We start from the raw sequence: 25,633 nt of genomic DNA, 5'->3' as shown, positions 1-25,633 counted from the left end.
TTTATTTTAAATTTATCTACACTTAAAAAAGACTTATAAAAAATACTAAAGTAATAAATATAAACATTTAACAGATTTTTTCACCTCCTATATACCCTAGTCAATATTGCATAAAAACATGTTGATATTTTTAAAGTTTTCTGTGTTTAAAACCAAATCAATACTATCAATTTGCATAAACTGTTGAAATTATTATTAATTTATTTTAGTAAATTAATAAATACTTCGAAATAGTGTTGTTGAAAACATTTTAAATTATTAAATATTATATTATAGCATATTCTTTAATCTAAACATATTTAGAGTATATAAACATTCCTAAACACCAAGTAAATTTCGTTTAAATAAATATATAAACTTATATTTCTAAAGTTTAAGTATGTTGGCTCGTAAATTTGTATATATACTCTTTTATCTAATATCTTGTTTGAGAAAAATATAAAATATAAAATTACTCATTATTTTTTGTTATCCTTTTGATATATAGTTATATTGTAGTGCATGTGATCATGGGATAAGATTTAAATATACTGTCACCATGAATCTTTGGAACTTTAGGGGATAAATAGGGATAAAATAACCACTAAAAACTCTTTTATTAAGCAATTGCCTTTTTTCCAATTTGTTTAAGGGGAGAAAAATAAGTGTATTATATATGGTATCTGAGTAAATAACACGGGTTCAACTCTTTTAAATTCAAATTATGTATTGAGCATAGATGTATATGTTCTTATTGTGAGACATGATTTGTTGCTTCACATAGAATAATTAATTTATATAATAGAATTGCCCTTCATCTACACCATCAATGTGAATGCATAGAATATGAAAATGGAATATAGTATATATTTACTTAGTAAATATAAATTAAAATTTAAAAATTATAACTTTAAATTTGTCATAAAATCTTGTTTAGGAATTGGATAAATAAAAATACTCATCAGTCCTCATTGACTTGTACCAAATTTTCCAAGAACTTACTTATTATAATATATAAATAATAAAAGCTATACAACTCAAAGCAATTTGTTTTTCTTAGGAATTGCAGGTAAAGATTGTAGATATCAGCCAATTCGTCCATTGACCCTGAGAGGTAACAAAAGTGGCATGTTCTTCTTCTGAAGTCTCATTTGCCCTAGACAGATTATCAGCTGGTGTGACAAACTTGGTCCAGGTTTGAGAAACTTTTTCTTTCCTTAAGTATTGCATACTTACATGTAGGTTGGACATCTTGTCAATCTTTCCATCCAAGTCCAAATCACAGTGAAAAGTGGAGTTATGGAAAATGATGTCATGCTGTTCCATCAAATCAAACACCCTATGAGCATCTTCTAGACTTTCACACTTGGCATACAAGTCCACCATCACGTTTGCCAAGTGTAAATGTTTCCTCGCTTCCAACTTGAAGCCACGAGATGCATGAGAGTGAATCGCCATGGCTCGTTCCAAGCTCTTGATCTTCACAGCCAACGACGCATCAATCTCCTCTCGCACAGCCAAACTAGAGCAAGCTTTGACAGCCGCAAGAAAACTCAAGCTATCCGTATTGATTATAGTAGCTTCCACCTGCGAGAAGAGCTCCAGAGCCAAATCTTCCTGCCAGTTTTGAGCATATCCCATAACATCGTCCAGGAAACAACGTCGGGGTTCTCAATCCCATCGAAAACTTGCCGAGAGTCTCTCATGCTTTCCACACTTGGCATAGGCATCCACAAGACAAAGTTGCCAAACGAGCGTACCGCGAGAGCATGCTATCCGAGCTCTTGGCAGGTCTGGATTGCCATGGTTCTCTCGAGAAACTTCATCCTCCCTGCGAAGAACTTCCCATTATCGTTCCCTGCTCGTTCTCTCTCGTCCAGAATCACGCAAGCCTTGAGAAGGGCCTGGAGAGCGCTGGCCGCTTGGATCTGCGAGAACAAATCCAGTGCCATCTCCGGAGCTCCATTCTGGACGTAGCCTGCGATGAGCGCAGTCCAGAAAACCACATCTCACTGCTCCATCCCCTGGAAAATCCTCTCCAAGCAGCCACATTTTGCGTACATGCTGGCGATGTAGATGTTTTTTTCCTCTCCAAACCTCTTGGAGGCGGCACGATGGATCTCCCTCCCGACCCTTTGTTCTAGCGCATACCTTGAGCGCCGCTAGCAGCGAGTGTATGGACTCTGATCGCACGGAGCTCCATTCCACTAAATGTTATCATTTAAACATGATACCTTCAAAAATAAAAGTGCTTAAATGAAGATTCCACCTTTACAAACAAGCCCTAAGAGCTCATTCGAGATGGTTAAGCGAGAGTGCGAATATAACTTAGAGAGTGATGTGCATAAAAAACTTAGGCAAGGGATGGAATACCACTCGGTCTTGGATGAAAAGCTTTGTGAGGAATACCCAGCGCTGGTAGAGAAATATAGACTAGAGAAGTCGATTGGGGGTGGAGGGCAAGCGACGGTGTACAAGGCATTCCGAAGGAGTGATGGGAAGCTGTTTGCGATCAAGACAGTCCATGGGCCCGATGGGCTGTTTGAAGCTCGAGTGATGGCTATGCTAGAGGTGTCACTCAAGGGTTTGGATGAGCAGGGGCTCGTCCACTTCGAGCACATCATACGAGAAGAGCCCAATCAGTACGGGGAGGTGTACCACCTTGTTCTTGAGCTGTGCAATTGCAGCCTTCAAGACCGGATCAAGTACAAGGGGCAGCTTGATGAGGAAGAATCTGCAAAGATCGTCATAGCTCTCGCCAAGATGCTAAAGAGGGTTCATGACAACGAGATCATCCACTGCGATGTGAAGCCCGCGAATGTTTTGCTGAAGTACCCGCGACCTGGGAAGTTCTATGTCCCAAAGGTGTCCGACTTTGGGATGGCTTGCTGGATGGAGGATCCGTGGAACGAGCGTGGGGTTGGGACGTGGGATTATATGTCCCCCGAAACAATGCTCGATGGGCGCTATATCACAGCCAGCGATGTGTGGGGCTTAGGGATGCTGCTTTACACTTGTCTCACGGCAACTTGCCCGTTCCCAAATATGGATTTGGAGGTGGTATTCAAGAATGCACGCAAGAGAGATCGAAGTACAAGGAATTTCCATCACAATTCCATGGATTGGGATGGCATTCCATCCTATTCTGCAAGGCAGCTTATCCAAGGCATGACGGAATTGGATCCCGGAAGGAGGTTTACTCTGGAAAAGGTCCTCGACCATGAGTGGATAAAGAAATATTTAAAAACATAATGTTGCTATTATATAAAGGACCATGTAAATCTTATATAATGCAAAGCTAATTAAAAAGAAATTAAGAAGATTGCTCTACTTAAGCTAAACAATATCTTTTATCTTTGTTAATAATAGTTATAATTATTTCTTGATAGACATGTAAACATTCTCAATGTAACTGAGAAAAAAAAAAACCTTTAGTAATAATTCTACTTATGTGTAAATCTAGATTTGTTGAAAGTTACTCTTTTTTCTACTTTAACAACCATATGGATATTGCTGTACTACAACAGTGAGGAACTAGAAAGAGAAAAAAAAGAAAGCTGTACAGCAAAGTTGTCTATACGCTCAAACTCACGAAACTCAGGACGTGGGAGCCTCCTCCGCCCATGCCTGACTGTTCCTCCGCAGTGGCGCTTGCTCCGTCGCAGCGCCGGGCTCGGGAGGACTGCCCAGCACTTTCGTCAAAACGCCTCCCTCGGTGGTGGAGGCCGTGGTCACCGTGGGAGCGCTCAGCGCACCCGTAAGCGACTCTTTCCTCCGCTCCGCCGAAGGCCGTCTCGCCAGATCCGAGAGCCGCCGAGGAGGCCCCGCGGGCACGCCTTGCGCATCGATCCCGGCCGTGTCATAAAACTTTTTTGGAGCGGGAGGGGCTCCCGTGGTGGCGCTGGGAGGCCGGTTGAACATAATTCCCTTGATGGATCCTGCTCACGAGAAGAAAGAAAAAACCAAAGACGCTCAGGCCCAGAGAGAAGAGCGAATGGTCACTCAACTTACTTCCACTGCGCGTGAGGAGCTTTTGTTTCCTGTGCTTCTTTCGCCGCCAGAAGATGAGGTACTCGCTGAATGGCCTGTCGGGGATGGGTATTAGCTTGACAAGGGCTGCCAGCGGCAAACTGCAGCAAGCAACGCAAAAGTCTCACGAAGGGAGTCCTTGGCTTCCCGGAGATACTCACCTTATGGCACCTAGAATAATGCACAAAATCCAATGGTTCCACTCGAGGTGAACTGTGCTAACTATAGTTCCACCGTACTCAACGAGCAGCGCCTGTTGAAAGAAGAGGCATGAGTAAAGGCAATGGAGGAAAAGGAGACAAACCTGAACGATGGCTGTAAACAAAATGACACCCATGAACAAACGATTGCTTGTAAAACCCTTGAAAACGTTAAGTTTTTCAGGATTCCTAGCGTTCATCTCGTTAAAAACCTGCGAAACCTGTGTCAGAAACAACACGAAAAGGGATGGAAAATAGCCTCTTACCTGGCAAAAAACGAAGGCGTTAAAAATGATACAAACCAATTTCTCGTGAGCTACACCCTCGGGCTTAGCATGCGCACTGCGTGGTGGAGGCGGTGGTGCATTCTATCAGAAAAAATTAAAAAACGTTAATTACGGAGTAAAAAGTATGTGGTGACCAGAAATTACAGGATCGTCCTTCAGGTTGAGTATTTCAATCCCCTTGAACTTCAAAACTAAGAGCAAACCTAGCTGATAAATGCTCTGGAAGTAAAGTCAAGTCAGAGAAAGATTTGCAGGAAAAGCATATAACCATACCTGACCTAGAAGATTGCGCCACATGATATTGTTAATCAGCGGTGCTCTAAGAAAAACATCGAAGATCAGCGAAAACAATTTTCTGTTCCAAAAATGGTATCATACTCTTTTGAAATCGGAGGCCTATACATGACTGCGTCATTAGGAGGTTCAGTTGCCAATGCAAGAGCCCCTAATGTGTCCATGATCAGGTTCACCCATAGCAGCTGGAATAAAGCTTTGGTAAGTACAGACAATGAGGCATTTCTAGCATCTCACTCACTTGAACGGCTGTCAAAGGAGCTGCACCCTCGGACAGCGCCGATATGAAGTTTAGCATCAAGGCCACAGCATTGACAGTGCACTGGAACTGCACGAATTTTTGAATATTCGCATAAACAGCGCGCCCCCATCTCACGACCTGTTCAAACGAGGGCCGACTTCAGTTAGAACGAAGGGAAGTCTTACAATCTTTACCTTCACTATCGATGCAAAATCGTCGTCCATAATAATAATGTCCGAGCTTTCTTTTGCAACTTCTGTACCAGCAATTCCCATTGAAAGCCCAATGGATGCCTAGTGGCAAATGCCTGTTAGCTCAAACAAACAAACATGTGAGTGTCCCAAGCAGAGTACCTCATGAAGAGCAGGAGCATCATTGGTTCCATCCCCTGTCACTGCTACAATCTCCCCCATTTCCAGTAATCTCTTGACCATAGTATGCTTATCTGTTGGAGATGACCGTGCCATGACCTGGTGAAATTCTGGATTTTGTCAACTGAACGTTGAGCACAACAACTTACTTGTATCGCCGGAAGAATTTCGTATTGTTCGTCTGGCGACATGTTTCTAAAATCCTTGCCCTCAATCGCAGTTCCGTTTGTCAAAATTCCGCACTCTACAGCGATGGCTTTGGCAGTTGTTATGTTGTCTCCAGTTACCATCCTGACCTGTAATATGGTTTTTTCCTAAGCCGGGAATGCATGCACAACCATACCTTAATGCCAGCAATTTGACACTTGTGAACAGCTTCAGGAACACCAGGTCTGCATGGATCCTTGATTCCAACGATAGCTATACAAGTCAGGCCATCTTCTGGGATTGGAGGTCCAATAGTCGAATGCTTCTTAGGAGGCCGTGCAAGAAACTCATTCTGAGGAAACTCCTTACACGCCAGACACAACGTTCGCAAGGCGGCATTTGCAAAGGTGTCGATAATTTCTTGCAGCTCTTGCAACTGGAGAAATAAGATCAGCACAGGGGCATTGGAAACAACACCATTACAAACCTTTTCAGGCGTCAAAGGGCTGACATTCCCTTGCTCATCCATGAAGTTTGAACATTGAGCCAATACAACTTCTGAAGCACCTTTCCAATGAATCCATGCTTTTCCATCTTCTGTCTGCAAAGAAACTATTGAGACTGCAATTTTTTTTATTCTACGCAACTAACCTTCGCAATCACCGCCATGCGCTTTTTGGTTGAATTGAACGCATCAACTTCTGTTACTGTTGCGCTTTTCTTTACTCGATCGAAATTCGCACCGAGCTGTTAACAAAGCAGTTAAGAAAGGTAAGTCGGAGAGTAGATTATGCACCTTTACACCCCATCCAAGAACAGCCACTTCCGTAGGGGTCCCAGTTATTTCTGGAGGAGCGCCCTACAAAAGAAAATCAGTAACTAAGTGAGAGAGCAGGAATATTGACAATAAACATACCTCATGCGTTTCAACGCTTGCATTCGTATTTAAGCAAATAGCTTCAAACAAAAGCTGCCAGAAAGAAGTAAAAACTGAAAGATCTACAAACCAGAGTTGCCATACCTTACGCACACCTTCACTGATATTCTCAAGATCAGTTGGCTCCCTTAATTTGCCACACACCCATGATCTGATGACAGTCATCTGTAGAAAACAAAGCCAAAATCCATATAGGAAACCTTGAAAACAAACCATATTCATTGTCAATGTGCCAGTTTTGTCACTACAGATAGCAGTTGCAGAGCCCATAGTTTCGCAAGCTGACAAATGTCGGACCTAGAATCAAAAGAAAAATTCTAAATCGATCACAAAAAGTGCATGAATTCATTACCAGTGCACGGTCGGTCATCATCTTCTTCATAGAATAAGCAAGCCTGAAAAATAAATGTAAGAAATAAAAGCAACATGGAATTGTTAGCTCACGTCAAGGTGACTGCAAGCGGAAGACCTTCGGGGACAGCTACGACCACAATCGTCACCTGTAAAAGTCGATAACTATGAAAACGTCCTATGAAAAACATTAGCCATTTTATACCTTGATAATCTGTATTATGCATTTCAATAAAACTTACTGCAACAGCAAAGTATTCAACTATTTGTCGACCATCCTCCGAGCTGAAGTGTTTCAAATTTGTCTGGCATAGAAATCTGCACGCTACTCGGTGAGAAACGATCGGAAACACTCGAAAAACGGATCTTACCGTATCACGCAAACAATAAAACACACAACCGCAACGGATAAGCCCACTTTCCCGATTATTGTTGCTAAATTGTTCAGTCGGACTTGAAGGGGAGTTTCCTCGTCATTGTCTTCACTGAGTGTGGCCATAACTCTTCCCCATTCAGTTCGCATTCCAACGGCAGTGACCTGTGATTGGTAAAATGATTATGACGGAAATATGATAGCTCAAGGTACACACCAGCATTGTCCCAAAACCGTCAAGCACTTTGGTGCCTGACATTAAAAATGGTTTTTCCTCTTCATCTTTTGGAAGCTGGTAGACGAGAATCAGATGGAAAGAGTGAAATTTTAGCTCGAAGAGCAATACTAACAGGGTCACTTTCGCCAGTCATGCTTGATTCGTCAACAATCAAAGAATGCCCAACATATACGAGTCCATCGGCTGGAATCTGCAAGCGAGCAAAAAATACTACAGCAGCACAAAGTAAGCTTGCACGAACCTGGTCACCGATTGCAAGATGAACCATGTCACCAACTACAAGCTCAAAAATCGACACTTTAGTCCTGTGACCACCCCTTGTCACCTACACAAGGCGCACGGCAAATTTCAGCAACATGACGAGCCCCCAGTCACTCACTCACATTTATATAAATCTTCCTTTTCTCGGCACTGAGCTTTTGAAACTGGTTGGCTTGATTATAATCACTTAAAGCTGCAGTGACAGAAATCTTCTTTAAGATTTAAGTACACAACAGAACCAAAAATAAAAACTCACAAGCTACCATGACGCAAACAACAATAGCAAAACAAATGCCTCCACCGTCATACCACCCTTCGCTGGGTTTCTACATCCAAAAAATAAAAACTGAATCAGAACCTTTAGATTTCTTTAGTTTGTTTCAAGACTTGCCTCGGTTGTCAGCCCAACAGCCAAGGACACTATGGCGCACAAAATCAATATCATCAGCGTTTCATCTTGCAAAGCTTCCCAAACATACATCTGGAATGGAACAAGCTCTAGAAAAACGAAGGAGAGAACAAGCTTACATAAAATGGCGTTCTTTTCTTGAGCGGGTATGTGTTTGGACCGAAAGCATCTCTCCTGGCTTTGATATCCACCGGGGTGGCATCAATGCCCTTTTGCGGATCGATCTTCAGTGCGCGCGCAATGCCATCAAAACCATCGTATGCCTCCAACTCCTCCGTGTTGCCCTCCCATTTGGCAATCTCCGCAGGCGTGATGCCAAAACCGGCTGTTCTCGCAGTGATGGGAGGAGGAGCTGAGCACCAAAAACACCAAAGAGACTTAGATGAGAATGGCCAGAAAGAAAGCCACTTACGCTCATCGTCGGGCCCGATAAACTCCGAAGGTCGGGGCAACTTGAGCGCAGCTCTTTCTCGCACGTTTTGCGCAGAATCATGATCGAAAAGCATTTTGCGAGCATCAGCTCAGCTCAGCGCGATCTTTCTCCTCATGCTTCCCTTCCCCGCGCGAGAAAACCCTAAGCCTCCTCCAAAACCCTAAAATGCGGCAGCGTCCCGGCCCCTAGCATCCCACCATAGCCTGCTCTCGATCGGCAATGCTGCTGGAGCGCTCGGCGATGTGGATCCCGAAATTTCACCACCGGATCACTGGCGCCACGGGAATCCCAGCCGACGGCAGCTCTGCGCCATCGATCGGAGAATCCGCGCTTCTCCCTCCCTGTCTTGCCCTAAATTCTAGAAAACCTAGCTGCGAGGGAAGAGTAGAAAGGAGCAAAGTGAGGATGATATGGCGGATGATGCAAAGGCGCGCGCAAGCACCTGTTGGCGGTTAAGTTCCCCACCACGAGAAAATCAGATTGAGGGCTGACGTGGCAGCTCAGTCTCCAGCGACGGCCGCGATCGTGCCACGTGTAGACCGCGTTTTTAATCTACTTTTATTCGGTCAAGAGGAATATAGTGTGATTTAGGGTTCTTCGCATTCGCAGCGCGTTGTGCGAGCTGCGATTCCATTCCACTCCGGCTGCTGATAGATTCGAGGCGCGCGCGATGAGCAACGATGCGGCGAGCAGCTCCGCTGGCGCCTCCGCCAAGCCATCACGCAAGCCGAAATGTAAGGGGATTTCTTCTCGTTGCTGGAGTTCTTAGATCGGGATTTTCGGGTTTTGTAGATTCTAAGTTTACACAGCAAGAGCTTCCCGCTTGCAAGCCTCTCTTGACCCCTGGCTGGGTATGTGTTGTCCTGGATCGATCGATTTTGGTTTGATGGTTTCTCTCGCGCAGGTAATCGCCATTTTGATGCTCGTCGGCGCCATTTTTATTCCCATTGGAGCCATTGCGTTGCTTGCGTCCAACAGCGTCGTGGAGATCGTCGAGCAGTACGAAACCTCTTGTCTTCCTGCTAATATCACAACTAAGGAGGCAAGGATACGATATATCCAGGACGATACTACTGAAAAATCCTGTCCGATGACACTCACTGTGAGTTCTTCCAGTCGTTGACAAGTTCTTTGTTAAAGCTGCGTTTTCCAGGTTCCAAAGAAGATGAACAACCCCGTCTATGTGTACTATCAGCTCGATCACTACTATCAAAACCACCGAAGGTATCGTTTCAAACTTTTTTTTCTTCTTCTTTGATGATCCAATCCAATTGCTCGTTCCAGGTATGTGAAGAGTAGAAGTGACAAGCAGCTCTTGGATGGAGCTAGCACCTCCAACAGCGATCTGGATAGCTGCAAGCCGCTAAAGCAGTTTAACAACACGCCTATCATCCCGTGTGGCCTCATCGCGTGGAGTCTTTTCAACGACACTTACTTATTCAGCCGCCAGAACAGTGCGCCAATCCCCGTCAACAAGCGCGGCATCTCCTGGAAGAGTGACCGTGATCACAAGTTTGGGAGCACGGTATTTCCCTCCAACTTTCCCAACAATCTAAACAGGAACGAGAGCAGCAGCGCGTTCATCGGAGGAGCTGCACTAAACGTCTCACAGCCAGTGAGTGAATACTTTGACAAGCTTTTAGCTTTGAAGGCACCTCTAAGCCCTCGTTGTTTATTTTGTGCGTTTCTTTTCTCACCAGTTAAGCGAGGCCGAGGACTTGATCGTGTGGATGAGATCCGCGGCGTTACCAACGTTTCGAAAGCTGTGGGGAAAAATCGAGACAGATCTCCAGGCCGGAGAGATTATAAGCGTAAACATTACGAACGTTTATAACACTTACGAGTTTGGCGGCAAGAAGAAGCTCGTCCTCTCTACGGCAAGCTGGCTCGGTGGCAAGAACAACTTCTTGGGGATTGCTTATCTCACAGTCGGTGTTCTCTGCATCTTTCTCGCGATCGTCTTCTTCCTCATTCACTACAAGACTCCCAGGTAAGCATCCAAACTTCAAAGTTTCTTACTTGAAAGTTTTTTCCTCCTGCTAACGCCATACCTTTCAGGCCTCTTGGAGATACCTCCTACTTGTCCTGGAACAGGAAAGGTAACGTTAATGGCCTCTCATAGAGAACGAGCTTTTTGTTTCTTTGGAATGCCTTATTATATCTTCCATGCTGTAAATCGACCTTGTATTGAAGAGAAACAAAGAATGGTTATCGCAAAATAAGCGAAGTTCTGAGAAGGAATTTTACTCTTTTTCCTTGGCCAAACCAATTGCGAGTGCTTCGTCAATGCCAACGATCTTCTCCCGCGGCTTGCCTTTGACAGCGCCTTTCTCCATCTCGGTCTCGTTCAATCTCTCCCAGCCTTCAAACGTTATGTAGCGCTTGTTTTTCTCGCTTAGAATGGATTCCAGCCCAACGCTTCCGGGAACTTCCTTTAGGTTGCTCACTACTGCTCTGTTCACGTCCTCTTCAATGCTCGTCACCTGGAATGTAGTTCATAAGCTTCCCATGAGAGAAATTAACTTTCATACCACTTCCTGTGCGCAAACTTCGTTCGTTCCAATGATTCCAGTCGGGCCACGCTTGAGCCATCCCGCCACGTACAGCCCACGCTCAGTCTCATTCGTAGCATCGCTTGAGCGCACGCGTCCGAAGTAATTCGGCACCACGCCTGCGAAAGTTACAGACCAGTCGCTTTAAAAGTGGTAAACAAAAAAACGCTTTTCTAACCTTTCTTATGGTCGAAAGGCAAATCAGGCACAGGTAGAGACTTGTATCCAATGCTTTTCAGCACCAGCCTGACGAATTTTAAGTGATCAGTATGGAACTTAAAGGTAACAGGCATACCCGCAATCCAGCTCCTCGAACTCTCCAGTTCCTACAAGCTTTCGCGGATGGCTTCCTGCTAGAAAAGTTTTAAGCATGCGTCTGGAAACATTGCAGCTACTTGCCTTCTAGACGTGTTTTCTGGAGATGAACTCCTCTAACATGGATGCCATCTTCGGCAGCCAACAATGATACCGGTGCTCTGAAGAACACAAATTGCAGCTGCTTATCTCTTCCAGCGCACTTGGTAAATGTCGCGCTTTTGCAAAACAGATCGAAAACACGCTTGTGTATTCTACTACTTTGCAGCTCTTCCTTCAGACATGATGTGTCAGAAAAAACGGAAAGAAAGAGTAAGTTCACGTACCAAGTCGCAATCGGTTGTTTGCAAGTCAGCCTCGTTGATGACGATTTCCACACCTTTCAACCCTGTGGAAGATTTCAGCCGTCATACATATCAGAAGTCTATAAAACCAACCAAGAATTTCTCTCAGCTCCTTGGCCGTGCAAGCTGCCTGCACTGGACCACGCCTACCAACAACGTATACTTTTCTAAGCGTTCCTGCCAAACAGTTCTAATCACCGAAGCCAAAGAAAAAGGGATGAAAGAAACCTGATGCGGCTCGTTCGCAGTGCCTTCACGGCATGCTCGGCAATGTCTGTGCTTGACAGTTCGCTGGGAGAACGAAGTAAGATTCGTGCAACGTCAAGGGCTACGTTTCCCTGGACACGATCAGGCATTCTCTTTAGAAAGCAAAACAAAAGAAAACTTGAAGATCAAAACCTGGCCAAGGACCACAGCAGTTTCCACATCGTTCAGATTGATCGGCAAGTCCTTCCCATCTGGGTGTCCATTATACCACCAGACAAATTGTCTTGCAGAAAAAACTCCTTCCAAGTCCTGTTCCAACGTTAAATTAAAACGAGAAAAAAAAGGAAAGAAAGAACACAAACCTCTCCAGGAATTCCGAGCCTGTGATCGCTCTCAGCTCCATATGCAAGAACTACTACATGATAGTTTTTTCGAAGTTCTTCCAGAGAAACATCCGTTCCCAGGCACACATTACCGAAAAATCGGCATCTTTCGTCCTCTGCCGTGCGGGAAAACTGATTGATCACAACCTGTGGTTCCACGCCACACAAAGCTGAGAACAACACAAACTCGAGACAAGTCTCTTTACCTTTGTTTCCGGATGGTCTGGAGCAACCCCCGATCGCACTAGACCAAACGGCGCTGGCAAGCGCTCCAATATATCCACCCTCGCGAAATCAAAACGCTTGAGAAGCTGCGAAAATGCCGAGCGATTGTCGCTTTCTTGCGCAAACCTTGAGAACCGATCAAACCTTTTTCGCGACATAGAATCCCGCCGGACCGCTCCCCACGACGCAAACGTGCAGAGGCATTCCAAAATCGTCGCTACCAGTGCACAGATCGCGTGATCGGCCAGGGAACCGGAGGCCAAGACGCGACGCTCGTCGCGCCATAGCCAAAACCTTCATTAAACCCTAAAATAAAGAACAATGGAGAGGGATTTTCTAGACGATCTCGTGTTCTTCTCTGGCGCTGGATTTCTCACTGGAGCGTTTGTCGGCGGCGCTACGGCTGTGATGGATTGCTTGCGGTTCGGCGACGCCAGCGACACTCTCAAGCTCCGGATCAATCAAATTCTCAACATGGCCGGGCACAGGGGACGCAAGGCCGGCGCTTCTCTGGGCACTGTAGGGTTCGTCTATGCCTCTCTCCACAATGGCTTGGTTTGCGCGCGGGGAAGGGACGATCCGGCCAGCTTCATCGCCGCGACCGCTGGAACAGGCGCCATTTTCAGATCCGCCGCTGGAATCCGCCCCGCGAGCGTCGCTGGAGCCTCTGGTGGATTGATCGCTGCCGCGATTCTTGTCGGCCGGGAGTTCCTGATAAACCCTAAATCTTGACAATTTTTAGGGTTTATAGCATAAACCCTAGTTTTTCTTCCATGGAGGTCAATGGCAATGCGGGCGAGGAGGACGGCTATGGCGCCGCGCGCTTGTTCAATCAGGGATTCTCCTACACCTACGACGACATCATCTGCCTGCCGCGCTACATCGATTTCCCGGCCGACGCCGTCGATCTCTCGTCGCAGCTCACGCGAAATATCCGAGTCGCGGCGCCCTGCCTCTCCTCCCCGATGGACACCGTCACGGAATCCTCCATGGCGGTGGCGATGGCGCGCGCCGGCGGCATCGGCTTCATCCATTACAACAGCTCGCCAGCGGAGCAAGCATCCCTGGTGAGAGCCGCCAAGAGCGCGAGCTTAGAGGTAGGATCCACGCCATCTCTGGGAAAAGATGGGCGTGTTTTGGTCGGCGCTGCCATAGGGACGAGGGAAGCCGACAAGGAGAGGCTCAAGCTCCTCGTGGAAGCCGGGGTGGACGTGGTTATCCTGGATAGCTCGCAGGGGGACTCGATCTATCAGAGGGAGATGCTTGGCTACGCGAAAAAATGGTTCCCGGAGGTGGACGTGATCGCTGGCAATGTGGTGACGATGCAGCAAGCCCGGAATCTGATCGAGGCCGGTGCCGACGCTCTCAGAGTTGGAATGGGATCGGGTTCTATATGCACAACTCAAGAAGTTTGTGCTGTTGGAAGAGGACAGGTAGTTTTTTCTAGCTTTGTCTCGTGTAGAGATTGATCTTGGTTTCTCTAGGCAACAGCGGTGTATAAGACCTCGTCCATCGCTCGAAAGTTTGGAATTCCTGTGATAGCTGACGGAGGGATTTCCAACTCCGGACATATTGTCAAGGCTCTCACTCTCGGCGCTTCGACCGTGATGATGGGAAGCTTTCTCGCTGGAACCGAAGAAGCTCCCGGCGACTACTTCGACAGGGTAAAGCATTTTCTTCTCCCGTCTTTTAAGTTTAAGTTTTCCCTCGAAACTGTTCTTCCAGGATGGACAGCGTCTCAAAGTTTACCGAGGAATGGGATCTCTGGAAGCCATGGCTAAAGGGAGCGATGCTCGCTACCTCGGTGAGAAAGCCAAGATGAAGATCGCGCAAGGTGTCTCGGGGACTGTCGCGGACAAGGGCTCCGTCTTGCGGCTGATTCCATACACTATGCAAGCCGTGAAGCAAGGATTCCAAGACCTGGGAGTTAAGTCCGTGAAAGAAGCACACAAGGCTTTATACGACGGACACATAAGGCTAGAGGTACTTAACAAACAAAATTCGATTTTTCGATACTAAACCATTGCTTCTCATCAACCAGGTTCGATCAGGAGCTGCCCAAGTCGAGGGCGGTGTTCACGGCCTCGTTTCTTATGAGAAGAAACGCTTCTAGTGCTGTTAGCTGCTTAATCGTTTCCTTGGATGCTAAGCATCGTTTGGAGTTCTTTTATCCTTTGCAGGCCATCGCTGATGAGGTAGCGGATTGCTGCTGGGTCTGTCACTGCGCGATTCTTCTCCATCTCCGCTCGAATGGTGTTCTTGAGCTCATCTAAAGGAAGAACCAAAAAAAAAAGGATCGATTGGAAGCTTTTAAGCGATGGTAAGTACCTCGAGAAGAGCTTGGTGCCCGTTTTGTCAATCTCAGGCCACTCCTATACACGGCTATGGCGCGGGACCGAAGAATGAACGCTCTAAAGTCGAGTGACCCCATTTTAAAGGGTTCTTGGGGGATATTCTGTCCAAAGAGCTATTTGGTAGCAGAATATTCTTAGGTTTGGATATTCTGTCCAAACCCGAATATTGCTTCCTGCTTGCCAGGTCAAATCCTCTTAGAAGTTGCCAAGACCACTGTCTTTATCACAATTCTAATCTAATGCAAATCGCTCGAGTGTTACTGTCAACATTAGAAACTAGACGAAGTATACTATCTATACGTTTGATCCTAATTTCGATGAGATTGACAAAGAGAAGATGTGGGGCGTGATCCATTTGCAGCTGTGGTAGTTAAAAGCTTCACGTGTACACAATGCCGGGATCCATCCCAGGAAACCATTAAACATTTGGAGATCATGAGCACTCCTCAGTCACACCAGGAAATGTTTGATCTTGGTCCATGCCAGCTCCAGCTATGATCGATCCCACTTTTATGTGTGTTGCACGACGATGCCACCACCATAAATTTCCCCGAAAACTTGGTCGTGATGAGCTCCCATTGCTCCCTCAAAACAAATCCAACGTCTTCAAAGACTTTGGTCCCCAAGGAGAGAGTAAACAATGTATCCTTGAAACGCGAACCATCCGTACGCTACGTTTCGCGTGAGCCCTAATTCATACGGAAGGAATCTCCAAAAAAGAAAAGAAAAGAAAGGTACGGACAGAAAGGCCTCCAAAACAAACCACCCCACTCCACTTCCACAACTCAGTGGCTGTACGGCGGGGGGCGTGGACCACGGTGGAATCCCGGGGGTTTTGACATCCGACAGGGGGTATTTGACTTTGGGCGCGCTTTCCGCGTGGCAACGCCTGGAGCGCGTTGACATTGAGTGCGCGCGGCCTTTACCGTACTCCCGTACGGCGGCCGACAATTATGAATCATGGCCATCATGATGCCCATGATGACATCATCCGCATGGGTATAAGCATCAAGCATGCATGGTGAGAGATGCCAGGGAATCTCGGATGGCTATCTATGGCACATGCATGGCCCCCATGGCCCGAACGTGCGCACATTTAATGCACCAAGTCAGACCTTCTCCATATTTTACCTAACCGTCCGCCATTTTGTTTTCACGGGGAGTTACCAACGGGTATATACTTTCGCGGTAAAGGTAAGTTCATACTTCTAAAGAAAGTAACGCCGGACATAAAAGGCCCGCGAATCGATGGTTCATTGTCTCTTGAAACTGTGCGGTAGGATTATCATCTTTTGATCTTGTAAATAGATCTTGTCCATGTCACAAAGAAGACGCAACTATCAAAACATAGTTAGATCAATATAGATCGTTTGGGTCATCTAATTTGGATGAAACTTCTTGGGTAGAGAAAATGTGCTCCATCGTGCTTGGTCTTGCTCATGTGGATCATTCAATGACAATTCTAAATTCCAAAACAAACGAACGTGGTCTAGCCAAAAGCTGACCGCAAATTAGGGTTTCACACGCAACTGAGATGACACCACCCATACATCATCATCATACACATACATGTAGGCATACGGCATAATCTACAGGAACCATGGTCCTACTACTCTTGTTTTCCATGTATTTATTTGAATGGAAGCCCAGTTCTCATCTCTTCTTTTCCTCCTGGAGATGAACACCTGTTGATGGATAGAATTCACAACTTGGGCTGATAAAAAGGCCCTTGTTGAGCTTGAATTCTCTTGGAAAAACTAGGAAAATTACCTTCTCTTCGGCAAAAAGGAGAGAATTTTTGGGAAATCAGATCAAATGCTGGGCAACACAGTTCACACACTTAGGTATTCACAGCTTTCTCAATCTCTCTCACACCCACACAAACACACTTAGTTTCACTGCTTTCTTCTCACACAACCAACGCACACAAGTAGCCACCATGATATACTTGCAGTACTTTGTGTGTGTGTGTGTAAATCCTCCTCTTTCCATGAGCTAGTTTGACAAAAGTGGGGGTTCCAAAAGAGTCAGGATCATCAGCGGGGCTAACGGAGCTCCGGGAAGAAAAAAGAGTGAAGAATTTGGAAGAAAGATGTGAAGCTTTTTTGGGTCGCAATAGTCTTGCTTGATCAGTGAAAGATCTGATCGCCGGCTTGTTTGCTGCCGGATCTCTCTCTCTCTCTCTCTCTCTCTCTCTCTCTCTCTCTCGATTTTTTCGTCGGAGGAGCGGGACTCTTGGGCTCCCACTTTTCCATCGAGCGATTTGATCGTCTCGATCGGGAGTGTCTCAATCCATCCTTTCTCTACCTTTTATTCTTTCGCGATATTCCACACCAGGAATCTAAACTTTCTTCCTTGCTGCCAGTGCTGGAAGAGATCATGGACACGACTATTAAGTCGGCTGGGCTGTGAGGTTTTTTCTTTCTATCTCTCCTGCTGGAATGCTTGCCTCGTTGTCTCTTGGGTGCCAATATGGATTCTTCCGCTAGAGGCGCGGCATTGCTTCTCGCGAGCTACTGCTACTACGCAAGAACAGCTCCACGGTAACAAGTCTTTACTTTTTTCACCAGGTTTCCACCGCCAAGGTGGGATTTTGAGCAGTGATCCGGCGACCCATTGCCGAAATCTCCCGACCAATCTACCAGTTAAACGGGGAAAAAAAGAGAGAGCGAAAAAGTCGCGGTGTTCTTCCGTGAAGAAAGTTTCTTCTTGCTGTTCTTCTTGGAGTTCTTCCAGTCCTTTTTTTTAGCTTTTTTTTCCTCGCTCCCTCCTTTCCTATGATCTTCTGGTTCAGTTCTTAGAGCGAGCTCTCTCCTCATGTGTCAAACTGTTTCCGGGGTTTTGCAAGTTGTGGAGACGCGGAGTAGAATGCAGCAGCAGCACGATGGGGATTTAGGAGCCATTGTTCGCAGCGCCGGGATTTGCAGCAACGCCACCATCGCCGACTCGCCTTCCAGATCTTGCTCCTCGTCGTCGCAGCAGAATTTGCCAGCCATTGGCGCGGAGAGATTGAATAGTTCGTCATCGTCTCCTCCACCACCACCAGTGGCAGCAGTAGGATCGACAGCAAGTTTTCCAGAGGCTAGGATGGGAGCTGGAGGATTCCTGGAGCTCATCAGCGGGAATTTGGTCCCGGCAGCCGATTTGAGCGATTTCCACCACCACCACCACCACCCGGCTCCCTCGAGCTTGTTCCATGGCGGTGGTGGCGGTGGTGGTGGCGGTAGCGCTTCCACCAGCGGCGGCCTCGTCAAGCGCGAGCCTTTGGAGGTGCCAGATTTCGATACCATCTTCTCGAACAGCCGCTCGCTCACCTTCCTGGACGATCTCAAGGCCGACTTCCAGCGGTCGTCTGCGTGCTCGTCGCCAGCGGGGGCGGTGAAGAACGAGTTTGGGAGCTTGGATTTGACGGACGTGAATGTGCCGGCGTCGAGCTTCGACTGCGCGTCGCCGGCCAGCCCGACCATGGCTCCCTCGGCGGGCAAGGATTCATCGCTCGCCACTGCCGACAACAGTAACAGCAACGCAGCTAGCAACAACAGCACTAGCAATTCTTCCAAGCATCAGGGATCCAAGCGCAGGTAAGCGACAACTTTGCATAGATTTCCTTGTCGGTGAGTTTGAGATCTTTTCCTTTCTTGTTGCCTTGTTCTTAACTTCGATGATCGTATGCTTGTGAGATCCGAGAGTTTTGTCAGTTCTTCTTGGGTGATTGATCTCTGATGGCTGGTTCTTGTCTGTGGCAGCCGGAAAATGCAGCAAAAGCGGATCGTGTGCGTTCCCGTGGCTGGCGGCGGCAAGCCGACCGGAGAAGTTCTTCCCTCAGATATGTGGGCGTGGAGAAAGTACGGGCAGAAACCCATCAAAGGATCTCCGTATCCCAGGTATGTGATCATCCTCTCCTCTTCTCTCCCACTTTTTTTCCTGCGAGCTCCTCAAAGATCTTCATATCCATATCTATCTATCAACTGCATGGCATCGTGGGTCTGTCAGAATTTCCCTGCCCCCCATCCCCGCGCGCATTGGGTCTCGTGGGTCTCGCTCGGATTTCGCAATGCTCACGCTGGTTTCTCGTGCTTTTGCTTCCAGGGGATACTACAGATGCAGTAGCTCCAAAGGCTGCTCCGCGAGAAAGCAAGTCGAGCGGAGCCGCAACGACCCGACAATGCTGATCATCACCTACACCTCCGAGCACAACCATCCCTGGCCGGCCCATCGAAACTCCCTGGCTGGAACAACGAGGATCCGTCCCATGGCAGCAGCAGCAGCAGCAGCAGCAGCCGCCGCCGCCGCCGCCGCAGCAACGGCAGCCGCGGCGTCAGGATCAACCACAGCTTCCTCGCCAACTCGGCAGCAAGATTCAAACAATCAGCCACAGCAGGAGAGTCGACCCGGTTCGTCGTCCATGCAGGAGATGCAACAAGCCCATCAAACGGACCCTGCAGCAAATGCCGCGACCGGGCATCTGGAGAACCCGTTCGTTTCCATCGTCAACTTGCCGGATCCAATGCAGGTTGATCACCACCACCCGCAGCAGCAGCCGCACCACCAGCAGCAGCGCCAAGTTCCCAGCCGAGCGCTCCTCCACCACCAGCACCTCCTGGCGGACATCGGATTCGACACAAACACGTCCCGGTCGAGCTCCCAGGACGAGGATTTCTTCTCCGAGCTGGAGGAGCTGCCGGAGCTGTCGTCCATTCTGGAGAAGGGATTCCTCGAGTACAAATCGGATGACGAAGGTGGTGGTGGTGGTGGCGGTGGCGGAGGTGGCGATGGCGGCGGCGGCGGTCCTGGGAACAGTGATCCTTCTCCTGGTGGTCCAAAGAGCAGCGTGGATCCTTTCAACTTGTTTAGCTGGTCGTCTGGATCGAATCAAAACCATCGAGGACAGCAACAGCAGCAGCAGCATCACCATCATCAATGAGATATCGTCGCGCGTCGCGCAGCTCACAGCCGCCGCCGCCGCCGAATCGAATGAATCGATCGCACACGATTTAGATGAACAGCTCTTCCAGAGAATCGAGTGTTCTATTTTGTAAAAAGAGCGAACTTGCCCGGAACAAAGGAAGGAAAAAACATAGAGAGAGAGAGAGAGAGAGAGAGAATGATGTTGTCTTCTACCATTCCATTCTTCCCCCCATTGTTGCTTTCACACACACACACACACACAGCAATCCTTTACAGAATGATTCAAGCCATAGCTTTTCCAGAACTGGAGATTCTGAAGTTAAAGAATGAACATTAAACCAAATAGTTCTTCCAAGTTCATCGCCAGGAATTTGGTTTGATTTGTTTGATCTGGCTGCGTACGGCCGCAACTTGGCATCATCGGTACGGAGACTCTTTGTTTTTGGTGCTTGCTGGTCCAGCTCCATTGCAATGATGAGTTGAGTGACACTCACAGTGGAACCCAAGCACTGTTGTTTAGTCTTTATTAACGTGTTCTTTGCTTAGCTCTCTCTTTCACTGGGAAGATCTGGAAGACAAGGAAAGCAAAAAAAAACTAGCACCGTAAGAAGCGCTTGGAAGTTTCCATACCTCGCAGTCTCGCTCGACTTGGTCCTCCCTCAATTCTGGTCATCAAGGAAGTAAAAACACAAAGGAATCGAAAGCGAAAGTGCGAGAGAGAGAGAGAGAGAGAAACCAAAGCTCTCACCTTCACACTCACTAGTAAGCAATCAAGCCAACATTGGCCTCGAAAGAAAGAAAAAAGAAAAGAAAAGAAAAGAGTAGTGAAAAACACGGGCACCACGTACGCAAAGAAAACTGCTCGTCTGTTTGCAAGCGGGGTGCCGCCTGTAGAGCATGTCCCCAATAAAACTCTTTAAAAAAAACACAAGAGAGAGAGAGAGAGAGAGAGAACTGGGTCGTGAAAACGAAAGAGTCGAAAGCAAAGCGAAACACAAACAGGCCTTGTGAGCTGTAGCGAAGTCTTGTTGCGTTGCTCGTAGTTTTTGTAGTAGTGTAGTAGCACAGCAGCAGCAGCAGCAGCAGCAGCAGCAGTAGAAAACGAAAACGGCCACGTGCAATAATGCCCCCCCGCAAAGTCAAAACGCTGCCCGCGTGGTCCCCAGATTCTGCGCCGTTGTCAGCGTATGACTTCCAAACATAACAGCGGCAAGCACCAAAAAAGTCAGCCCCAACTTGCATCAGCAAATAAAAAGAAAGGAGCGGAAAACGAGTAGAAAACTCACTCACTCTCAATCCTTTTCCCGCTTGTCCAGTTTAATCGTTTCATCGGCGCGAAACAAAACACCACCACCTCCGTCTGCTGCTGCTGCTGCTGTTGCCGCTCCCATTCGAGACTTACGAACACTGACCGATTTTTTCTGCTCCATCCTGCAAGGTCACGTTCTCGGGATTAGCAAACCCGTGGACGAAGCAAGAAAAACAAAGTTGGAAAAGCGTTCCCCCCAGTGCCAGAGATCCTGCTCCGATTGACGTACCGATCTCGTTCTCTGGCGGTTGCTTTCGGTTTTCATGGGTTGATCGATCTGCCTTCCCTACCACTTCAGTTGCAGAAGAGTTTTATAACTGAGTCTGCTCCGGCCGTGAAAAGCCACGGCTGCGTTGGATGGAACTTGATGTCCGATACACCTGGAGATGTGGCGGGGTAAGACTGGAGCATGCTGCTTCCTGAGGGGGATCTCTCACCTTTCTGGTGGCCGTGGAGGATCTTCAATGGAACGATCAAGGGGTTCTGCATGAGATCGGAGTATACCATGCCGTGGAAGACATGCGTTGACAAATCGTCTGAGCATGATGCAAACAGCGGGTATGACTTGTGAAAAGCTACCGCATTGATGTCTTCCTTATGATTCCTAATGTGGAATTTTGTCAGAAATCTGTAAGAGATAACCCAACTACCTTACTTGATGGTTTTGTAAGGTTTCACTGAGAGGTCCATGTCGAACCAGCACAGCTTTGCACCCTTGCTTCCGAGAATTAAATTGTCCCCTGCCAGTGACAGACTTCAAAGCCTGCAAGATTACTCTTTCAAAGCCTACCTCCCGAGTGTAAAGCCATCGACGAAATTTCCTGAAGACCAGTGATCAGCTTCTTCGACAGCTCCTGCTTCGCAAGGTTGTATACACGGACATGCATTTTCGTTGCCACAAACATAAACGGCCTTGCTGGATGGAAAAGCACATCAGCAACACGGCCATGATGCTTGCGGAAAGGGTTTTGACTTTGCTGCTTTGATAGTTGATGTACCAAAACAGCTCTGTTGTTGCGTTTGCTAGCGTTAAGTTCAACAGAAAAGAAAGAAAATAAATAAATAAAAGTAAAAAGGATATCATCTGGAGAAACTGAGACAAAATAATCGCCTTTATTGTGCCATGAAACCCGCACAACGTTCTGTTAAAGAAATAAAATAGTTAATTCATAAACATCAATCAAAATATCAGAACCTGCTGATGAGACAGTTGGATGCCGCGAAGCTTGTCGTGCCTTTTCCAGCCGATCAATGGAGTATTTTCTACTCAGAAGAATAATGAGAAGAGAATAAAACAGTTAAAAAGAAGGGCTCACCCGTAGGTTCCGAAGTACTCGGCTGGACAGCTAACAGCTTGGCAATATTCAATTGGACTTCTTCATCTCCAACTTCTGGATCAAGTAACACCACGTCGTTGCTCCTAAAAGAAAGATAATCAGGACAAAACGAATACGAATGTAAGATGAACTATTGAACTTACACTGCGATCGCGACAACAGGTAACGCTGGATTCGGGTTCCAGGCAACACAAAACACGCTGCCACCCATGTCCCAAACCTTTTTACACCTTCCGGTTTGCACCTCCCAGACTCTAACAGTTCCATCCCGCGATCCTGACATAGAGCTCTGATCGAAACACTTCCATCATCAAAAAACACAAACCTGATAATAGCCACTCTCCAGTAGGATCCGCACTGATGGACGAAACGGCACCCGTATGCCCTTTGTATTCTAGAAAGCACGTTGTTGGATAAGGCTGCAAATCTTTTGGTTTGGGAAGTTTTGGAAGAAGGGAATCCGGATCGATATTCAACTGCAAGGAAAGTATTACAGGCTGACGAATGAAAATATGCACTTTACCCGTTTTTTGCGTGTTCGGGGGCACAGATATAAATCCAAGCAACGCTCAAATATTTCCTTGATAAACTCAGCATAAGCAGGAACATGACGAAGACTATCGAACCTGTAATAAAAAATCCACGATTGACAACATTAGCAATAAAAAAGAGTGCTTACTTCTTTGGAATAAATTTTGGTCGATCCTCTTCATACATAAGCTGATAAGAATTAATTTCCTCTTCAGATGGGATATACTCGACTGGGGGATTGTATGACTCTTCGTGACCTGAAAATACAAAGCATCAACAACCGCTACAACATCATGTGACGAGCACCTGGAAGCTTGGCCTTTGGTGCTGGGATGTAGGCAAGACCGTTGGCTGTTTTCTCGTTAACTTTCAGGTCATCTCCCCACATTAAATAAAATCGAGGTTTCTCTTTCGGTTTGTCCAATTTAATCCATCCTTTTCTCAAAGCACGAACGAGTTTGACAACCTGCAACGGAAACGAGTGACCATAAAGAACCAAGCTGGGCATACCTTTTTAGCTTCCCATTTGGAGGGAATAAAGCGACGTTTAGGCTCAGGAGCATTTGACAATGGATGGCCTTTTCCGTCCCAGTCGAACCAATCCACATAAGGCTGAGAGACAAAATCGTGAAGACGTGAGCGAGTAATCCATTTGTACCTGATATGCATCAACTTCCGCGTGTGGTAGCTTCCCCTGGCGAATTCTCGAGATCATACCCATCTCTTCTTTCGTAAGTTCGACATATTCATCGTTATACTCGTCATAGACTTTATGCCTGTGAAAGAAAAACCATGAACTAAGACCTCACCCGAGCTAAACGTTTACCTTACCAGTCCTTTGGATCATCACTACGATCGAGAAAAGAATCCAGTTGATCCTTCCGTGCTTGCTTCTTCAGCTTGCGGCCAGCTCTATCGTAGCCAATGTGTTCCTCGTCTTTGTAAAACTCTAAGGGAATTTCTCCGACAGTGTTCCGTGGAGGAGCCTGTGGTAAACTAAAAATGAAAGGATCCAATTTTTTTTAAGAGACTGACCTCGTCTTCGGAAGAATCGCTCTCGTCGGCGGCTTCGCGATCATCAGATTCTTCATCACCGTCAGCTCCAGCATTGCCGTTTCCAATGTAATCCAGTAGCGCCTCGCGAATTTCCTCGTGATTCGCCGAGTCGTTGGCCTCCACATTCCCATCCGCAGCCCCGTCCTCCTCATCGGAATCTTCATCCTCTTCATCTTCATCGTCAAAATCTCCCTCTTCTTCATCCAAATCTGCCTCTTCCTCACCAGAATCTGCCTCTTCCTCCTCAAAATCACTGGAATACGCTCCATCGTCTTGATCATCGCCCGAGAGAACCTGGAGCGCATCGTCGTCGGACGCTGCCATTGCGGGAAGAACACGCCCAAACCCTAGCTAGGGTTTTACAATTAACCCTTTACAATTATTAACCCTAATAACCAGGATTTTTAAAATTACATACTGGTTAGCGCTTGTCTTTAAAAATCGTCCTTTTGAAATACTCGAGCTCTTTGATGCTCTCCCTGATATCATCCAGCGCTCGGTGGCTCTTTGCTTTCTTTGGAGCCCTTTCGGCGTCTAGAAGAGTTTGGCAAAAAAAAAAACAAAAGGAAAAACAACAGAGATTTCTGGTAGAAAAAAAGTAAAAAGGTTTTTTTTTTTTTCTTATCACGCACGAACCTCGAGGGTACCAGCGTTTGCACAGCGATTTGATCGAGCTCACGTCGACGATTACGTGGGAGAGATGCGCTGCTAGCGTCGGCATGTACTTCTAGACGAAGAAGAAAAATGGAAGCCTTGTTAAGATCATCTGGAAGTTTTGGGATTGATTCACTCACTCGGAGGAAGTTTAGATCGTTGTAGACCGAATTCCCGGCGAGCTGTGCGTAGCCAGCGATCGTGTACTTCTGGACGAACTTGAGAACCTGGATGACAGACAATGATCTTCAGGGAATCGCAGAAAAAACTTTGGTTGGTTTTTACCAGCATTTCAGCGTGTGCCTCGGTTACTTTGCTATTTTGCACCCTTTCAGTAAGTCCTGGAAGAGAGAAAAAACTAAGAGATTTCATAGAGAGAAAGATAAGAGATTTCATAGAAGCCGAAGAACACTACCACTAGCTGCATGGTGTGTTTGACACCACTCTCCCATGCCTTTCAAAATCTCGTCGGATTGATGGATCACCAAATTCGGTCCCTGGAAGAACCGTTTTTATTTTTTTCAAGCACTGATCACGACGACGAATTCGCAAAAGAAGTTACCTCAATGCTCTTTGTTAGCTTGCCATCAGTGATGATACACGCAATCTCCAAAATCCTATCCTTGCAAACATCCAATCCTACAAAGAGAGACTGCCAAATCGATCGCTTCTAGCCTCTTACCAGTCATTTCGAGATCAATCCACACAAGAGGCCGGCTCACGAACTCCCCGGCGATTGTAGCGAGCGAGGAGCCATTCTTTCTCCCCGCATCGCCGAGCGGGAGAGGAATTCGAGAGCTGCTACTGCCGCCGCCGCCACCGCCGAGCTGACCGAGATCGTCCTCATCGTCAATGAGAGTGAGCGCGGAGAAGAGATTCTCCGTCATGGGTTCCCACGCATTGACAAT

The 25,633-nt window shown here is 46.9% G+C and overlaps 10 protein-coding genes across 16 annotated transcripts; 5 read left to right on the top strand and 5 right to left on the bottom strand.

Moving 5' to 3' along the window:
- The first annotated feature begins 2,280 nt into the window (after positions 1-2,280).
- LOC9660921 (calcium/calmodulin-dependent protein kinase type 1G) lies at positions 2,281-3,231 on the top strand. The gene has a single exon (XM_002962823.2). The coding sequence runs from the start codon at positions 2,281-2,283 to the stop codon at positions 3,229-3,231; it is 951 nt and encodes a 316-aa protein (XP_002962869.2).
- A 178-nt stretch (positions 3,232-3,409) lies between these two features.
- Positions 3,410-9,107, bottom strand: LOC9662006 (putative calcium-transporting ATPase 11, plasma membrane-type). 3 transcript variants are annotated; one of them, XM_024659628.1, is made up of 31 exons: positions 8,530-9,107; positions 8,237-8,469; positions 8,100-8,189; positions 7,965-8,034; positions 7,831-7,901; positions 7,689-7,772; positions 7,560-7,637; positions 7,427-7,501; positions 7,208-7,374; positions 7,042-7,154; positions 6,930-6,985; positions 6,838-6,880; positions 6,699-6,766; positions 6,570-6,650; positions 6,465-6,518; positions 6,345-6,407; positions 6,200-6,295; positions 6,036-6,149; positions 5,745-5,984; positions 5,551-5,697; positions 5,384-5,500; positions 5,225-5,323; positions 5,031-5,168; positions 4,874-4,974; positions 4,769-4,814; positions 4,640-4,714; positions 4,475-4,576; positions 4,313-4,420; positions 4,170-4,261; positions 3,991-4,109; positions 3,410-3,917 (listed from the first exon to the last, which is right to left on the bottom strand). In XM_024659628.1, exons 1-31 carry the CDS (start codon positions 8,621-8,623, stop codon positions 3,577-3,579), a joined length of 3,375 nt encoding a protein of 1,124 aa, XP_024515396.1. In that variant the 5' UTR covers positions 8,624-9,107; the 3' UTR covers positions 3,410-3,576. The 3 variants fall into 3 exon arrangements, with proteins under 3 accessions (XP_024515396.1, XP_024515391.1, XP_024515399.1); XM_024659623.1 differs by having other exon boundaries at positions 6,570-6,766; XM_024659631.1 differs by lacking the exon at positions 8,530-9,107 and having other exon boundaries at positions 6,570-6,766; positions 8,100-8,128; positions 8,237-8,259.
- A 40-nt stretch (positions 9,108-9,147) lies between these two features.
- On the top strand, positions 9,148-10,787 carry LOC9660815 (ALA-interacting subunit 1). Its single transcript, XM_002962822.2, has 7 exons — positions 9,148-9,284; positions 9,343-9,401; positions 9,455-9,652; positions 9,704-9,774; positions 9,835-10,165; positions 10,251-10,540; positions 10,609-10,787. Exons 1-7 carry the CDS (start codon positions 9,221-9,223, stop codon positions 10,670-10,672), a joined length of 1,077 nt encoding a protein of 358 aa, XP_002962868.1. The 5' UTR covers positions 9,148-9,220; the 3' UTR covers positions 10,673-10,787.
- LOC9662005 (NADPH:adrenodoxin oxidoreductase, mitochondrial) lies at positions 10,718-12,887 on the bottom strand. Its single transcript, XM_024663030.1, has 12 exons — positions 12,721-12,887; positions 12,558-12,662; positions 12,331-12,498; positions 12,161-12,277; positions 11,990-12,099; positions 11,855-11,928; positions 11,744-11,805; positions 11,502-11,691; positions 11,398-11,452; positions 11,281-11,348; positions 11,082-11,221; positions 10,718-11,033 (listed from the first exon to the last, which is right to left on the bottom strand). The coding sequence occupies exons 1-12, from the start codon at positions 12,874-12,876 to the stop codon at positions 10,794-10,796; spliced, it is 1,485 nt and encodes a 494-aa protein (XP_024518798.1). The 5' UTR covers positions 12,877-12,887; the 3' UTR covers positions 10,718-10,793.
- Positions 12,888-12,897: 10 nt separating this feature from the next.
- On the top strand, positions 12,898-13,308 carry LOC9662004 (mitochondrial import inner membrane translocase subunit TIM23-1). Its single transcript, XM_002962821.2, has one exon. The coding sequence runs from the start codon at positions 12,898-12,900 to the stop codon at positions 13,306-13,308; it is 411 nt and encodes a 136-aa protein (XP_002962867.2).
- A 14-nt stretch (positions 13,309-13,322) lies between these two features.
- LOC9662003 (inosine-5'-monophosphate dehydrogenase) lies at positions 13,323-14,744 on the top strand. The gene is made up of 4 exons (XM_002962820.2): positions 13,323-14,009; positions 14,061-14,240; positions 14,302-14,559; positions 14,618-14,744. The coding sequence occupies exons 1-4, from the start codon at positions 13,350-13,352 to the stop codon at positions 14,687-14,689; spliced, it is 1,170 nt and encodes a 389-aa protein (XP_002962866.1). The 5' UTR covers positions 13,323-13,349; the 3' UTR covers positions 14,690-14,744.
- LOC112341985 lies at positions 14,561-15,191 on the bottom strand. Its single transcript, XM_024663061.1, has 2 exons — positions 14,905-15,191; positions 14,561-14,845 (listed from the first exon to the last, which is right to left on the bottom strand). Exons 1-2 carry the CDS (start codon positions 15,005-15,007, stop codon positions 14,703-14,705), a joined length of 246 nt encoding a protein of 81 aa, XP_024518829.1. The 5' UTR covers positions 15,008-15,191; the 3' UTR covers positions 14,561-14,702.
- A 1,384-nt stretch (positions 15,192-16,575) lies between these two features.
- LOC9660814 (probable WRKY transcription factor 14) lies at positions 16,576-20,162 on the top strand. Of its 3 annotated transcripts, none has more exons than XM_024663025.1 (4): positions 16,576-16,774; positions 17,779-18,511; positions 18,677-18,814; positions 19,020-20,162. In XM_024663025.1, the coding sequence occupies exons 2-4, from the start codon at positions 17,799-17,801 to the stop codon at positions 19,852-19,854; spliced, it is 1,686 nt and encodes a 561-aa protein (XP_024518793.1). In that variant the 5' UTR covers positions 16,576-16,774; positions 17,779-17,798; the 3' UTR covers positions 19,855-20,162. The 3 variants fall into 3 exon arrangements, with proteins under 3 accessions (XP_024518793.1, XP_024518789.1, XP_002962865.2); XM_024663021.1 differs by having other exon boundaries at positions 17,296-18,511; XM_002962819.2 differs by having other exon boundaries at positions 16,576-18,511.
- Positions 20,163-20,683: 521 nt separating this feature from the next.
- LOC9660813 (ribosome biogenesis protein BOP1 homolog) lies at positions 20,684-24,441 on the bottom strand. 3 transcript variants are annotated; one of them, XM_024662991.1, is made up of 18 exons: positions 24,051-24,441; positions 23,847-24,001; positions 23,674-23,791; positions 23,526-23,627; positions 23,322-23,481; positions 23,164-23,272; positions 23,008-23,110; positions 22,810-22,960; positions 22,628-22,760; positions 22,464-22,567; positions 22,343-22,410; positions 22,229-22,289; positions 21,938-22,165; positions 21,803-21,887; positions 21,585-21,751; positions 21,377-21,527; positions 21,129-21,269; positions 20,684-21,029 (listed from the first exon to the last, which is right to left on the bottom strand). In XM_024662991.1, the coding sequence occupies exons 1-16, from the start codon at positions 24,393-24,395 to the stop codon at positions 21,442-21,444; spliced, it is 2,175 nt and encodes a 724-aa protein (XP_024518759.1). In that variant the 5' UTR covers positions 24,396-24,441; the 3' UTR covers positions 20,684-21,029; positions 21,129-21,269; positions 21,377-21,441. The 3 variants fall into 3 exon arrangements, with proteins under 3 accessions (XP_024518759.1, XP_024518752.1, XP_024518747.1); XM_024662984.1 differs by having other exon boundaries at positions 21,125-21,269; positions 21,377-21,751; XM_024662979.1 differs by having other exon boundaries at positions 21,377-21,751.
- Positions 24,409-25,627, bottom strand: LOC9662002 (oligoribonuclease). Its single transcript, XM_002962402.2, has 7 exons — positions 25,408-25,627; positions 25,288-25,364; positions 25,141-25,222; positions 25,011-25,066; positions 24,866-24,952; positions 24,708-24,798; positions 24,409-24,605 (listed from the first exon to the last, which is right to left on the bottom strand). Exons 1-7 carry the CDS (start codon positions 25,610-25,612, stop codon positions 24,493-24,495), a joined length of 711 nt encoding a protein of 236 aa, XP_002962448.1. The 5' UTR covers positions 25,613-25,627; the 3' UTR covers positions 24,409-24,492.
- Between the last annotated feature and the right edge of the window lie 6 nt (positions 25,628-25,633).

The sequence above is a fragment of the Selaginella moellendorffii genome, unplaced genomic scaffold (genome assembly GCF_000143415.4).
Source record: "Selaginella moellendorffii unplaced genomic scaffold, v1.0 SELMOscaffold_2, whole genome shotgun sequence".
Lineage (NCBI taxonomy): Eukaryota > Viridiplantae > Streptophyta > Lycopodiopsida > Selaginellales > Selaginellaceae > Selaginella > Selaginella moellendorffii.
Note: the sequence above shows the minus strand (reverse complement) of the source record. Positions and strands in the feature narration are given on the sequence as shown.